Genomic DNA, 16,680 nt, shown 5'->3' with positions numbered 1-16,680 from the left:
TTTCCCTCCCTTTGTGGTTTAGAGAAAGCATTATTGATGCACGGAAGGGAAAAAACAAATGTCATCGCTTGAACGGGAAAACAATCCCAAATTTAGGAGGAGAATTTGTGAGCACAGGACACAAAGCATGTTGCAGAGTGGGGGTTAGAAGGCACGGGAGATTCAAGGGTCCTTTGGGAAATTATTGGTTTCCCAAGATTCTATCTTTCAGGGCAATTTTTGGTTCGTGCTGGAGTGGCTGCGTGATAGACTGGAGGATAGAGCGTGCATAGGGCCCTGGCATCACAAGTGGGTCTGGGTGACACCCCGGCTCTGAGGGTCTGTATGTTTTCTCCTCTGTAAGGACATTTTGTGGGGGTTCCTGGGAGGTGCATCTTTGAAACACAACACCGCAGATGCTAAGATTCTTTACTCCTGGGTGACGTTAAGCTAAGACATGCGGAGAGAAAGAAGTGGACCCATCGGGGTCATCCTGCTGTGTGTGTGTGTGGGAATGAAGCTCTGCATTTGGATCTTCCTGGTGCAGAATCTCTTCCCCAAACAGTTGTTGTAAAGCTCTTTCCAAACATCAAAACAAGCTGTTCATCTTTGCGGCATGAGTGTCCATGGAGTTTGTTTCGATGAAGCTACCCAAGGAGTGGCTGTGTGACTGTTTCTGAAACAACATAGAAGAGGGAATACAGATGGTCAGTAAGCTCTTCAGATGTGAAATGGATTGTTTTCTTTCTCTTTGCACCAGATTCTGATCCTGAAAAATAAACTTTCAGATATAAACATTCCGGAAATAGGAAAACTGGATATAATAGCTGCTGAAAAGTCGGTTAAAGCCCAATCTTACCCACTCTTGTTTGAATACAGATGCAGTGGAGGACGGGAGACCGCCTGGTTTTGAACTCCTGGCCACAGGGGCCGCAAAGGCAGCAAAGCCCATGAGACAAAGCGGGTAGGGAGCTACACAGCTGCCCACAGGCATCCCAGAGCACACTAGCCACATTATTAGTGGTAGGTTATTTTGGATGGTTCTTTTTTTAAAATCCATTTAATAAATATGCACCGAAGAGCCTACTTAGTGTCATTTACGCTTCTGAGGAAGACATTTGATACAAATAAAGTGCTCCAGGGTTGATTTACCTTTGGCATGAAAGCCATCATCGCTGATGAAGCATAAAGGGTGGCATTCTATAAGCTGATCAAGGCAGCGCTGAAACAACAAAGCCAAGAATTACCGTACACGTTCGCTGCCAGGTATTTGGAGCGCATGCTAATTTCCCGCATCATCTTGGGATGCCAGGTCTGGCTGCAGTAGCAGCTCCATCGAGGGGGGGATGCCAGCACCCCACAACCTAATTTAAAATAATCAAGTCCAGATGCTGGTGCCAAAAAAGAGGTTTGCACCATTCACCACCATGACCTAGATCATATTTCAAAAGTGTCAAATCAAAGCTGTCCCACCAAAGCCTGATTTCTTTTTTTTTTTCAAAGCCTGATTTCTTAATGAATTCCTTATGTATTCATCTCTTGAATACAGAAAGTGGGGTATCCGCTGGGGAGTCAAAGATTTACAAAAACAAAACCTACGGGTGTTATGCTTTGTGAAACACACCCTGTGCAGTGAATATCTCGCTATGGAATTATTTACTGCCTCATTAACATGTTTTCGTTTAAAAAGCCACATCTGAGAGGCATCATAATGTTGATGGAGAAGAGGGAGCATGCGCTGAAGGGAGCTCGTTGAAATCTCAATATTTTAGAGGTTTTAAAAAATGCTGACATTCTATCATGTTAATCCAGTGCTGTTGAGAGTAAAATTTTAAAAATCTTCTCATTTTTCTATGTTAAATGTTGGTCTCCTTTCCTGAAGAAAGACTCTGGCTAAGAGTTGTCTTTTGAGTCCTTATACTAAGTATGTCTGGATCCTGAATAAAGCAAGCTTTTTGCTTTTTTGAAAAGCAAAAAGGCGTATGATCCTCAAGGTTAGATAAATACCTATATACAGACAGAGAGATGGATGGACTGAAGGGTAGATGAACAGAGATATAAGCAGGTAGTATCAGCTTTTGGAGAATAACACTCTCCTACCTTCAGATTAGTGTTCAATGAATGGGTTTCTGCTCAGAAAGGTGCAGCCTACAAACTCCAGGAAGCATTCTTGAGTACTCTTGTCCAAGTACTCCAGAGAATGGGGCTCTGTCTCAAAATGGCTTCAGAATCCTGAAGTTATTATTATTATTTTTTAATAGAGATAATTCTAAAGCATAGTACTTTTTTTAAGATTTTATTTATTTACTCATGAGAGACACACAGAGAGGCAGAGACACAGGCAGAGGGAGAAGCAGGCTCCATGCAGGGAGCCTGACGTGGAACTCGATACCGGGTCTCCAGGATCATGCCCTGGACTGAAGGAGGCACCAAACCGCTGAGCCTCCCGGGCTGCCCAGGATCCTGAAGTTAGATTATGAAAACTCCACTCACTCGTTCATTCAACCAGTAATCACTCGAATGGCTGCTCTGTGCGAGGGCAGTGGCTCTTGTGGCTATGGATTTCAAGTGGTTCATTCCAGTTTCCATTTTGCAAAACCTTAAATGGTACTTCTAGCTTCAGAACAAGAACTCATAGGGACGTCTGGGTGGCTCAGAGGTTGAGCATCTGCCTTTGGCTCAGAGCGTGATCCCACGGTCCGAGGATTGAGTCCCACATCAGGCTCCCTGCATGGAGCCTGCTTCTCCTTCTGCCTATGTCTCTGCCTGCCTCTCTCTCTCTGTGTCTCTCACGAATAAATAAATTAAATCTTTTAAAAAAAAAAAGGAAAAGAAAAGAACAAGAATGCATAAATTCACTTATCCACCTCCTCTCTCCCAAATACAACTAAATAGCCTGGAAATAATCAGACAGAGAATGGCAAAAGGACTCTGAAAGTGGAAAAGAAGAGGGGGACTGGTTGGAGACCTCAGGTCTTCAGGTGTGGTCATGTGCTGAGGGCTTTGAGCTCCTATATGCCCCACATGGGTGCCAAAGAGGCCTGAAACCTGGAACTGCCAATGGCAGAGACAAGTAAATAAGAAAGGCCTGGTGGAAGAACTGGGCAAGGAGGAGCCCAACAGAGCCCAGATGGAGGCTACTAACCAACTTCGGGGACACAGCAGGGAGCCCAATTTGCCTTCAAAGCCCCACTGGGCTGACACAACCCTGACTCTGCACTCAGGAACTGCTCGGGAATGCTGCTGACCCTCCAGGGAGCAGCATCAGCACAGCCCAGCAACTCTGTGCTCAGCACCTGTGGCAGGAGAAGACCCAGGCCCAGAGGCTTAAGCCCTTCCATGGCAGAAGGCGGTCTAGTAACATAGATGGTCCAACCTTTCAGACAGCAACAGCGGGGGTGGAGTGAGAACCCCAGAAGTGCCAGAAGAATGAGGCTGGCCAGCAGCACTGTAAAGCTCTAATACTAACCTGTCACTGAACCACAGCCTACAGAAGTGGGTCAGAACCTAGACAGTAAATGTAAAGGGGACACTTTCACTGCTAAAATACAAGATTTAAGTAGCATTGAGTCCCCTAACACAATAACCAAAATGTCTGGGATACAATAAAAATTCATTCATCATACCAACAATCAGGAAAACTACCCTGTGAGAAAGAAAAATCACTGGATACCAATATTGAAGTGAAAGGATGTTGAAATTATTTGCCAAGGATTTTAAAACAGTGTAATTAAGAATGTTTCAATAAATAATGACAAATTCTCTTGAGAAAAATGGAAAAATAAAAAATCTCTGCAAAGAAATAGAAGTTATAAAAACTCATTGAATGAATTCAATAGTAGAATGGAGAGGACTTTGGATAGAATCCATGAACTTGAAGACAGATCAATGGAGTTTATTCTGAGTAAAACACAGAAAATAACCTTAAAAAAAATGAATGGAGTCTCAGGGATCTGTGAAACAGATGTCTAACTAAGTATCCAAAATATCCAACATTTATCATCTGAGTTCCAGAAAAAAGAGAAAGAAGGTGTGGCTAGCTGACAACTTCCCAAATTTGGCAAAAGACATAATACTACAGATTTAAGAATCTGGGGGAAATCCAAATTGGATAAACTCAAAGAAATCCAAACAAAGACATGTCATCATTATTAAATTTTTAAAAAACTAAAGACAAAAAAAAAATCTTAAAAACCAGGGAGAAGTGATGCATTACTTGTACTGGGACACTGAATTAATAACACCAGATTTCTTTCCTGAAACCATCAAGGCCAGAAGTCAGTGGTACATTTTTCTAGACATAAAAGAAAAGATCTGTCAACCATGTATCCTGGCAAAACTATCCTTAAAAAATTAGGGGGAAATAGACTTCTCAGATGAAGGAAATTTAAAGAATTTGGTGCTAGCATACCTACATTTAAAGGTTGGTAAAGGAAAACCCCCAAACACTAAAAAAGAAAAAAAGAAAGTTACCGATTGAATTGTGCCCACTCATTCCTATGTTGAAGCCCAACCTCCAATGAGATGGTTTTTGGAGATAAGAACTTTAAGGAGGTACCTAAGTTAATAAGCAAGGCTCTAAGGATGGGGTCCTCCTCTGATAGGACCAGTGGTCTTAACAAGAAGAGGAAGAGACCCAGGGCATGTGCACATAGAAGCCATTTGAGGACATGGGCGGGGGGGGGGGGGGTAGCCTATGAACCAAGGAGAGAGGCCTCAGGAGAAACAACGCCTCCCAATATCTCTCACCTTGGACTTGCAGCCTCCAGAACTGTGAGGGATGCACTTCTGCTCCTTAAGCCCCCAGGCCGTAGGATGTCTAATAGCAGCCTGAGCAGAGTAAAGCAGAGAATGACAACAGACAGATGGTAGGACCTACAGAGGAGAAGACAAGGACAGTGGAATGAGAAGACAGAGGCAGGCAAACCTAACAGACTGTTCTTCCCCTCTTGAGTTTAAGTATACTTTATATTTGAAGCCAAAATTATAACACCATTTGATGTGGTGCTCAGTGCATGCAGGGGAAAACACTTAAGACAATTATATTTAAGAAGTGGGGTGAGTCAAAGATCTAAATGGAGGTAAGGCTTCTACACTCAGGGTAAAACACTGATAGAGCACAGGTGGTGGGGTATCACAGCGGTATCGGGTCACAGGGCAACTGGCAGTAAAGTTACACAAAGCGATATATAAAAAAAAGTTATAAATAAAGAAGAATCTAATGCTGAATAATGGTCAAGTAACTCACAAGAAGGCAAGCAAAACAAAAACAAAGACAAAAAACCCCGCAGAGGAATGAAAAAAAGAGGACAAATAGAAAACAAAACACTAAAATGGCAGACTTAAGCTCTAATATAAATGACTATTTTAAATAGTAGTAGGATAAATATACCAGTTAAAAGACAGAGACCAGTTGTTCTTCAGTAAAGCTGGAAAAAATTAAGAATGCAGAAAGGTTGAGATAGCGTGAGTAACACACATGACTCAATCACTTGCAGTCTATGAGAAACATGACTTCACAATAACACCATAGATACGTAGGAAAGAAAAGGATGGCAAAGCTGTATCATGCAAATGTGAATTAGAAAAGAAGCAAGAGCGACTATAATAACACCAAAGAAAGTAAGCTTCAGAGCAAAAAAAAAAAGTTATTTAGGAACAAAAGAGGGCATCACAGAATGATAAAGGCTCAGTCAACCCACTAAGATCCAGCAATCCTAAGTTTAGGTATAGCACACAGCAAAGTTTCAAGTTTTTCCACGGAGCAAAAACTGGTGAAGAAAGAAACAGACACACTCACGGTTGTAGCTGGGGATTTCAAAACCCAGCCTGCAGTGTTTGCTAGAACTATTAGAGATAAAACCAGCAAGGCTGCAACAAACAACGCCACAGCCCACTGGGTTTGCCTGACATTACGGAATACTCCACCCGGTAACAGGAGGATACATACCGTAGGCAAGTCTCAGGGAACACTCACTGTGAAGAAAGGCCATTTCCTTGGTCATACAACAAACCTTAGCCAATCTGAAAGAATTTAAATTGTACAGAGTGTGTTTTCTAACCAGAACAGAATCAAATTAGAAAACAGTAAGTGAAAGACGACAGAACCATCTCCAAATTCTTGGAAATTCAGTAACACTTCTAAATAATTTGTGGGGCAAAACAGAAGTCTCAAAGGAAACTGAAAAATAAATGAATGAAGGTGAATGAACATTGAAATGAAATTGAAAATACAACATCAAAGCTTGTGGGGTTCAGCCAATATGGTGTTTACATTAGAAAATAAATGTTTACGTTACATTAGAAAAGAGAAAATATATCAATCAGTAATCTAAATCCCCAGCTCAAGAGGCTGGAAAAAGAAGAGAAAGGAAAAGTACAGCAACTAAAAGCAAGCAGAAAGAATGAATTTTTTTTTAAAGGGCAGAAATTAATGAAAATAAAAGCATGAAAATGAGAGAATTAGTGAAAACAACAAACATATTTGTCAAAAAAGTCAATAAAATTGACAAACCCTAAGCTCAACTGACAAGGATAAAAAGAGAGTAGAGACAAATCACCAGTGTCAAAATGAAGGAAGGGCACCACAAAGGATCCTGCAGACATTATAAATCATACATTTGTCACACGTGTCAGAAATTTGACAACTCAGAAGAAATGGACTAATTCCTTGAAAACCACAAACTACCAAAACCCAACAAGATAAAACAGATACATGACTAATCCTATAACGTCGAAAGAATCGAATCTGTAATTTAAAAGTTCCCGAAGAAAGATATTTCCAGGTTCCAGATGTTTTCATATAGAGAATTTCTCCAGCATTTAAAGAATTAACATCAATTTTACAAAATGTCTGCCAGTGAAGAAAAGAGGGAGGGAACACCTCCCAATTCATTGTATGAGGTCATCGTTACCTTGATACCACGGTACAAACAGGGCGTGCATAAAAATAAAGCTATACATCAACCTCTCTCATGAATTTAGATGTATAAATCCTCAACAAATATTAGCAAAGTGAGTCCAGTGATGTATTAAAACAATTGTACATCATGACCACGTCATCCCCACCAAGAATGCAAGGCTAGTTCGACATTTGAAAATCAACCAGGGCAATCCATCATACCAAGAGGCCAAATCACTTGCGCGTCTATCTCTGTCTTGATGTCTGCTTCCCAGAGGATCCAAACTCCATTCATTCGCTGAGGGCTATAATACCAAAAATCCCACAGCAACTTAAGTTGAGAAATGTAACACAGACACTTTAGATGGGTTTTCTTTATGATTAATTATAAGATAGGAATGCCCAGTGCCACTGCCACCATTTAATCTTGTTCTGGAGATCCAGGGCCATGTTGTAACAGAAGGAAAGGAAGTAAGCAGTACGATGAACATCTACCCAGAGAAAAACCAAAAGAACCACCAAACTGCGTTGACCCTTGAACAATAGGAGGATTAGGGACAAAGACACCCATGCAGCAGAAAATCCCCGTGTAACTTCTGACCCCCCCCCAAACTTAACTACTTGATAGCCTACTGTTGACCAGAAGCCTTACCGATAACACAGCTGATTAACACATATTTTGTATATTATGTGTGTGATAGACTGCATTTTGACAGTAAAGTAAGCTAGAGAAAAGAAAACGTTATTAAGAAAATTATAGGAAAAATACATTTACAGTATTCTGCTGTATTTACTGGGGAAAAAAATCTACGTAGAAGAGGACCCGCGCACTTCAAATCCATGTTGTTTAAAGGTCAACTGTGTCAGAACACAATGTTCCAGACCAACTTACAAAGGATTCAATGGTCTTGTGCTCGCTTCAGCAGCACACATGCTAAAATTAGAAAAATACGGCGATTAGCCTGGGCCCCATGCAGGATGACACTCTAGTGAAGTGTTCCATGCTCTTATTAAGGAGGGCCCTTGTGATGAGCTCCGTGTGTTGTACGTTAAGTGTTGAGTCACTAAATTCTACACCTGAGGGCAGCCCGGGTGGCTCAGCGGTTTGGCTCCGCCTTTGGCCTAGGGCGTGATCCTGGAGACCCAGGATTGAGTCCCTTGTCAGGATCCCTGCATGGAGCCTGCTTCTCCCTCTGCCTGTGTCTCTGCCTCTCTCTCTCTCTCTCATGAATAAATAAATAAAATCTTAAAAAAAAATGCAGGCTTCTGTTCAATGAGAGAGCTAAGATACAAATGGTAGATATTTAACAGCACAGCTGCGTGAAACTATATGGGGTTGGTGCCTCACACAAACCAGGAGCTCCTAGAAAAATAAACCAGAGAAAGGAGTGTGTAAACCACATAGAAAAATGGGGAAAGGATACATACAAAACATTTTCAAAATAGGAGATCCTAATGACGACCTCAGGGTGATAAATGAGGAAATGGGGCCATAACATATATTTAGACAGATGTTTTATTCTCCAGAAGGAACAAAGGGGAAATGCTTTCGGTGGTTGCCTCCTCAGAGTGTGGCTGAGTGTGGGAACTGTTGGGGTGGGAAATCCTTCTATACAATTTGATTTTTTTAACCATATACACGTTTTGCTTTGCTGATTTTTTTAAATTTAATTTTTTAAAAGTAGGCTCCACACCCAGCATGGAGCAAAAAGCAGGGCTCTAACTCATGACCCTGACGTAAAGACCTGAGCTGAGATCAATAGTTGGACACTTAACCGACTGGGTCCTCCAGGCACCCCGGACATTTTTAAATTTTAAGAGAAAAGGAGCTAACAGCCAATACCCTTATCCACATCTTTCAGAAAGTTAAGTATTTCACCCAAGAATCACCTAGGCCAAAAGAGTTTCATAAGAATGAAAATTTAAGGATATACTTCCCCAAATGATGGCAACCTATTATCATTCTTGGGATTATATATAATCAAGAAACAGAGGTAGCACAATGAAGCTGTGATCTCGCATAAGAAGCTGTATGAGGGATCCCTGGGTGGCGCAGCGGTTTAGCGCCTGCCTTTGCCCCAGGGCGCGATCCTGGAGACCCGGGATCGAATCCCACGTCAGGCTCCCAGTGCATGGAGCCTGCTTCTCCCTCTGCCTGTGTCTCTGCCTCTCTCTCTCTCTGTGACTATCATAAATAAATAAAACTTAAAAAATAAAAAATAAAAAAAAATAAAAAAAAAGAAGCTGTATGATTTGGCGGTTTCTTCACTTAGCAGAATGTTTTTGTCTTTGAGATTCATCTATATTGTTTTTTATTTTTTTAAGATTTTATTTATCTATTCATGAGAGACACACAGAGAGAGGCAGAGACACAGGTAGAGGGAGAAGCAGGCTCCCTGTGGAGAGCCCGACATGGGACTCGATCCCAGGACCCCAGGACCATGACCTGGGCCAAAGGCAGTGCTAAACCACTGAGCCACCCGGGCTGCCCGAGATTCATCAATGTTGTAACACGTTAGCTTATTTAATTGCTGACCTGTACTCCGCTGTATGGATATACCATCTTTTCGATGTTCATCAGTTGGCAGTCGTTTGGATGGATTCCAGTTTGGGTCTATATGACTAATGCTGCTATCAACATTCACGTACGAGTGTTTGCATGAGCAGGTGTTTTCATTTCATAGAGAAAAGTTACGCTTCTTAGAAAACTGCCACAGTTTCTCCAAAGTAGTCGCACCATTTTACATTTTCACCAGAAATGTATGAGGTTTTCATTTTTTTCCTCTATCTTGTCAATGGCTGGTATGACCTTTTTTATTATACTCATTCTAGTGGGTGTCAGGGGCTATGTTGGAAGTTTCGATTTGTGTTTTTCTAATGATTAATGATGTTGAATATATTTTCATGAGCTTTTATAGACACTAAATGGCTCCTGGTGGCATCTTTTTCACCATTTTTTAAATCTAGTTTTTAAAAATTATTTTTATATACATGGATACGCATCCTTTATTATATATGATTTGCAATATTTTCTTACAGTCTGTGGCTTGTCTTCATTTCCTTCATTCTGTCCTTTGAAGAGCAAATTTAAAACATTTTAAAGCATTTTCTTGAGAGAGAGAGAGAGAGAGCACGCACAGGGAGTGTATAGAGAGAGAGAGGGAGAGAGAGAAAATTTTAAGCAGGCTCCACACCCAGCACGAGGTTCAATCTCCTATCCCCAAGATCACCACCTGAGCTAAAATCAGGAGTCGGATGCTTAACCAACTGAGCCACCCAGGGGCCCTTGCAAATTCAGAAAAATTTTAATGAAGCTTATCAATGTCTTTCTTTGGCTTATGCTTTTCATGTTGTACATAAGGTATCTTTGCCTAACCAAGGATTTACAAAGATTTTCTCCTAGGCCTTCTCCTAGAAGCTTTATAATGTAGCCTGTTATTTAGGCTTCTGTCCCATTATGAGTTGATTTTTATATATCGTGTGAGGTAAGGGTTTATTTTAAATAAAGGTGTCATAAAGGCAACACTCCATCCATGTCTCTGGGGGGAATCTGTTCCTGGAACAGATTCTGGTGGTTGCTGGGCTTCCTCCACCTGTCTTCATACAGCCTTCTTCTCTGGAGTGATCTCCTCTGCGTCTAAGGGTCATCTCCTTTTGCCTCTATCTTAGGACATGTGTGATGGCCTTTAGGGAGTGCCCCCCATTATAACTCCTGGCAATCACGGGCAGCCCCGGTGGCTCAGCGGTTTGGCGCCGCCTTTGGCCTAGGGCGTGATCCTGGAGACCCGGGATTGAGTCCCATGTCGGGCTCCCTGCATGGAGCCTGCTTCTCCCTCTGCCTCTGCCTCCCTCTCTAATAAATAAATAAAATCTTTTGAAAAAATAATTCCTGGAAACCTCATTTTAAAATCCTTAACTTCATCACAGCTGTACAGATTCCCTTTTCCAGATAAGGTGATATGATACAAGTTCCATGGATCAGAACTCAATTCTTTGGGTGGCCCATTATCTGATCTAATACGATACCCAATTTCTCTCAGCAACATTTTTTTTTTTTTTTGCAACATTTGTTTTGAAAAGACTATCCTTTTCCCTTTGAATTAGCACTCTGGCATTGTTGAAAATCAACTGACCATAAATGTAAGGGTTTCTTCCCGAACTGTCAAATCTGTTCCATTGATACATCCTTGCATTGGCACTATCTTGTCTTGCTAACTGTAGTATTAGGGTAAATTTTAGAAACTAAGTAGTGTAAATCATTCAACTTGATTCTTCTTTTAAAAAACTGTTTTGCTATTATAGGTCTCTGTTTTCATATCAATTTTAGGATCAGCTTATTGATTTCTGCATAAAGATCTGTGGAAATTTTGTTAAGAACTGTATTGAATCTATAAATCAATGTGGGAAATCTTCCCATCTATGAACATGGAATATCTCTCCACTTTTGAATCTTCCTCTGTTTCTTATGACAGTATTTTATAATTTTTATACTTTTCAGTGTATAAGTCTTACACTTTTTGTTACAATTATTTATTTTAATGCTACCATTCATGGAATTGTTTCCTTAATTTCATTTCAGATTACTTGTTGCTAATAAACAGAATACAATTCATTTTTTTAAAAAGATTTTATTTGAGAGAGAGCACAAACGGGGAGAGGGAGAAGCAGACTCCTTGCTGAGCAGGGAGCCTGATGCAGGGCTCCAGCTCAGGACTCCCAGGATCATGCCCTGAGGTAAAGGCAGATGCTTAATCCACTGAGTCACCTAGGCACCTCCAATTCATTTTTGTGTATTGATTTGATACCTTCTGATCGTGCTAAATGCATTTTTACTATAGTTCTTTAAGAGATGCCTTAAGATTTTTTTTTTCTTTTTTTTTTTTTAAACATTTTATTCATTCATAGAGACGCAGAGAGAGAGAGAGGCAGAGGGAGAAGCAGGCACCATGCAGAGAGCCTGACGTGGGACCAGATCCAGGGTCTCCAGGATCACACCCCGGGCTGCAGGCGGCGCTAAGCCGCTGCGCCACCGGGGCTGCCCAAGATTTTCTATATATAGTGTCATCTGCAAATAAATTTATTTCATTTTTTTCCAATCTAATTCCTTTCCCCCACACTTATTACACAGGCAATAATTTTCTCCCTTAAAATTGTGACTAGGAGTTAGGACTTTCTAAACCCATGTTCAGGAGGGAAATTATATGTAGCTTTTTCTTGTGATTTGTCTGGCTTTGGTATCACAGATACCAAATAGAATGGACAGATGTTCCCATCTCCATTTTTTTCTGAAAGAAATTTGTGAATAATTGGTATTACTTGTTTTTTAAATGTTTGACAGAATTTACTAGTAAAGCCATCTGGATCTGGACATTTTTGTGGGAAGATTTGGAATTATTAAATCAATGTATTTGTTATACTTCCATTCAGATTTTTGTAATTTGTTAACTGTGTCTTCCTTGGAGTTCATTCACATCATTTGTCTAATTTGTTGGTACAAACTTGTAACATTCTCTTACAATCTTTTTAATTTCTGTGGGGATGGTAGCAATGTTACCCCACTATGTCCTGGGTTTGGTAACTTGTGTCTTTTCTGTTACTTCCTTGGCCAGTTCAGCAAGGTTTTGCCAATAGTTTAATTTCCTCTATTTTTGTTTCCTATTTCATTGATTTCCTCTCTATTCCTTCTTTCAGGCTTAGTTTGCTCTCCTTTTTCCAGTTTCTGACAGTGGAAGACTAGGTTATCAATTGGAAACCTTTTTTCTGATATGGCATTTAAAGTTACACATTTCCTTCTAACTCCTGCTTTAGCTTATAATTTTGTCACTCTATTTAACCAGTTCAGAGCATTTAAGAAGCCTCCTTTGTGATTCTTCTTTGATCCATGAGTTATTTAGGGTTTTTCCAGTTTTCTTTTGTGACTCTCTTAGTTGTGTTGTGGAGAACATATACTTTTTATTATTTCAATCTTTTAGAATTTGTGACTTGTTTTACAGCCAGTATATAGTTTACCCTGAAAACTTTCATGGGCAGTTGAGAAGACTATGTTCTGGAGTTTTCGAGTAGAACGTTCTACAAATGTAGGCAGGTTTGATCAAGTTGGTTAACAGTGCTCTTTAGGCCTTCTTTATATACTAATTTTCTTACTGGTTGTTCTATCAGTTATTTAGAGTGGCCTTTTTCAAAGTTCCAACTATTACTCTTAAATTATCTATTTTTTCAATTATGACAGTTTTGCCTTATGTATTTTAAGGAGTCTCTTTTTAGGAGCATATATGTTTATAATTATCATTTTCCCTATGCACTGACAATTTTATTGTTTTGAAATATCTCTATGTCTGTAGTAATCTTTTTCGTCTTAAAAATCCATTATTATTTTTTTTTTTAAGATTTTTATTTATTTATTCATGAGAGAGAGAGAGAGAGAGAGGCAGAGACACAGGCAGAGGGAGAAGCAGGCTCCATGCAGAGAGCCGGACGTGGGAGTCGATCCCGGGTCTCCAAGATCAGGCCCTGGGCTGAAGGTGGCGCTAAACTGCTGAGCCACTCGGGCTGCCCTTATTTTACAGATTTAAAGATGCACCTTTTCCACACACATTTATATTTCTGATATTGAAAGGTATCCTCCAACTGGCATATTACATTTCCGTAGTACATAAAACAAATGCACACGGTCTCATTAGTGAAATTCTAGATTTGAAACAATGCTCTTTCCTATCCCAACTTGTTCAGAGCCCCACATTTCCTGAGTTGGAAGCTAGCTATAGACGACAGAAGGGGAGCAGTCATTTGGTTCTTCCCACCCCTGTGGGAAACCAGTCCCCAAATGGTTTCCATGCTGCTTGCCCCAGCCAGGTCATGAACAGAGCCTTATAGAACCTTCTCACTGCTTCTCAGAGAAATGTGTGCCCTGCTTCAGATTTGAGAGTTTTCTCTCAGTGTTCTGCCTCAGTTTTATATACCTTTATTGTTCCGAGCATATTGTTTTTGTGGTGTATGTCACTGGATGTTGCTGTGTAGTTTTAATAGAAAGACGTTAGTTTTATTTCGGTCAAAATGCTGATGTGTCCCACGGGCTCAAGTTGTTTCCACCATCTTTTCCAGAAGCTTCTGTCATTTTTAAAACATAGCAGTGAATATCTAGATGTTGAAATGTTGATTCAGAAAATATTATAAAAATAGCTGAAAAGTTGCTATCACCACCTGCTAATAATGAAAACAACGGCTCAACCATCTGTGTAGTAATAGTGGCCGAGGCCCACGCCAGTAGGAACCCAGGGAATTCCAAATACTATACACTGAAGAAAGGTACTAAGAAATTTAATTATTTCCTAAACACAGACACCAAGATTACTCTTCTATGTATGCAGATAAGTTAAAATCAAGAGACTATTCTGTTGAATAGATTACACATGCAAATAGACTGATTGTCAGGAATGTGGGTTTATTTCATTAAAAAATAAAGCAAAAAGATTCATCCCCCCAAGAGTACTGTACCCTTTAAAGCAGCAGCAATCACAAGGCACATATGTATGAAATACCTCAAGCAAAATAGAAACAAAATGTTAAAAAATATGTTATTTAAAAAGATGTTGGAAGACCATTTGTTAATATGAACATAGACTGTAAAAATGGCATTCTTAAACATATTTTTTAGAAGTTTTATTCCTTCACCTTTACTAAGAGAAGAAACAATGATGTAATATTTACGTACTACCTTGTGGCACAGAGCACAAACGTTTACACCACCTAACCTGGTTTGCTAAAGAAAAAACAGCTAAAGTACAGCTTAAAAACTTTATTTTTAGTGTGTTCACATTTTTAGATATTTGAAATTCATAAGCTAAAAAGTTATTTTCCTTAGCTTAGAAAAAGACTGTAGTTATATGTCCTTAGGCAAACCCAGTCCACAAAAGGAATACATTCAAGATATTTTAAAATATCAAGGACATGATTTCTATTCTAGCTAGGATCATCACAGTAACCCTCTTCCTAAAACAGATTAGAAGTCAACACATAAATGTGAAGGTCAATTATATTAAAATAAAGTAGCATTTGATTTAAATTATTGCTCACTTAGGAAATACAATGACCATTCTCTGGTCATGGCTGTTAAGATTACGTATTAAGAAATGGTGTAACATCAATATTTAGTGTATATAAAAATTCTAGGATTCAAATATATTATAATGAAAAGTTCATCATAATCACACAAAAAGTGTTTCCTTAAATATTAGCCACCACTGAGTTGCACGGAACGAAGGCTGAAAAAGATGCGGTTGAATTAACTCCTCGAAAACAGGTTTTGTGTCCTAGATGGCGAAGTGTTCCTCCAAGCTCTAGTGCTGCAGAGACATTATTCTAGGAAACGTTAAGGAGTGCTTACACACTCTTTACTATTAGAGGGAGGAAGATAAACTGAAGCTCCGTTTTTAAACAAAAAAAGAATATAAAATACTAGTATAATAAAACATTTAAATAGTACTAAATCTCACAATTTAAATACTAGTTATATGCTGTCATTAGTTTTCTTCTTTAAAAAATCAGTTCCTGGGCTTTTAGATTTGTTTTCTTTTTAAAAGTAACCAGCATCCTCCTCGTGGTTGGGCACCAAGTCCATACCCATGCTGCCCGGTGGCCACCCCTCCAGGTACCCGCAGGCCTCTCCTAGGTCACAAGGAAGTGACACAGAGGCCTGTGCGTGTGCCTTGTGGCAGCTGCCCACCGGGCGCTAAGACCCAGCCTAAAGCAGCACAGCCTGGGCCACCTCCTTGATCGTGCGCGCGGCTCTCTCCAGTTCTTCATCTGTTTGTTCCACTGTGACCACAACCCTGATGCTGGGAAATAAGGACACAGAAAACCGTCAGAGGGGCGAGTCTATGGCAGCTGTATCTGAAGTCAAGTTCTACTGGAATATGGCCCCACCCATCAGCGGGCCTACTGTCTAAAGCCACTTCCTCGCCGCGCAGCAGAGTTGGATGGTTGTGGCCAGGACCCTCCGTCCCAGAGCCTGGACACTGGCCAGTGACAGACGTCTGCCGCTCCCAGCCCCACTGGTGGGAACCTGGGGGTGGAGCTCTGCCCAGGGGTGCTGGGACCCCCGCCCTCTACATCATCTACTGCTCGGGCAGCACTAGGCCCTAAGCTGCAGTTCAACATTTCTCAAATCAAGGAGTGTGTGTGTGCCTACACTCATACTTACAATTCAGTAAGTCATGTGGAAGTTCTGTACTACTTTGAGGCAAGGCAGAAATTTTTAAGTTTTTAGGAAACTGAAGACAAAAACGATCAGCTTGACAGGGCAGTTCTACCTCTCTTCTCCCAGGCCCCTCTGCAAAAGTCGGTAGCATCCGTTGGACATGTTCACAGAGCTGTGCCAGGTGGCACACAGAGCCCTGCGGGCACAAAGCAAGTGTGGCCCCTGTTCTCCCACAACACAGGATTACACCTTCGCCTGGGTGCGATCAGGAATGCGAGGGCAGGATCTTTAGGGCGTCTCTGAGCCGCTGCCAGTGGTCTGCCGCCAGAATCCCGGCCTGGCCCTCCATGTGTGCATGGTGCTCGGGACCCCAGGGCCTTCCCTGTTCTCCAGGGCCCTCTCGTGCATTCCCTCTAAGCTTGTGCTCTGGCTCCCCAGAGGCAGTTGAGGGTCCCCATCCCACTGCGCAGCCTGCAAGAAGGCGGTATCGACGAGTCTGACATACCTGATCTTTCGGGCTCGCCTTAAGCTTCACCTGCTCTTGGAAGCCTGAGTCCCTTCCAGCCCGGAATGACTTGCGCCCTCCTCCTGGGACTCACCGACC

General features: G+C 41.0%; 1 protein-coding gene across 4 annotated transcripts in view; it reads right to left on the bottom strand.

Moving 5' to 3' along the window:
* Nucleotides 1–392: 392 nt before the first annotated feature.
* SPTLC1 (serine palmitoyltransferase long chain base subunit 1) overlaps nucleotides 393–16,680 on the bottom strand; it is a 65,087-nt gene continuing 48,799 nt past the window's right edge. For 3 of the 4 annotated variants that reach the window (XM_072840968.1, XM_072840985.1, XM_072840989.1), the window contains one exon: nucleotides 14,302–15,714. In XM_072840968.1, the coding sequence (XP_072697069.1) occupies nucleotides 15,621–15,714 (94 nt within the window). In that variant the 3' untranslated portion in view covers nucleotides 14,302–15,620. Of the gene's footprint in view, nucleotides 656–14,301; nucleotides 15,715–16,680 lie in introns of those variants that run through there. The other variant, XM_072840978.1, reaches the window with a different exon arrangement.

The sequence above is a fragment of the Canis lupus genome, chromosome 1, assembly GCF_048164855.1.
Source record: "Canis lupus baileyi chromosome 1, mCanLup2.hap1, whole genome shotgun sequence".
Classification (NCBI taxonomy): domain Eukaryota; kingdom Metazoa; phylum Chordata; class Mammalia; order Carnivora; family Canidae; genus Canis; species Canis lupus.
Note: the sequence above shows the minus strand (reverse complement) of the source record. Positions and strands in the feature narration are given on the sequence as shown.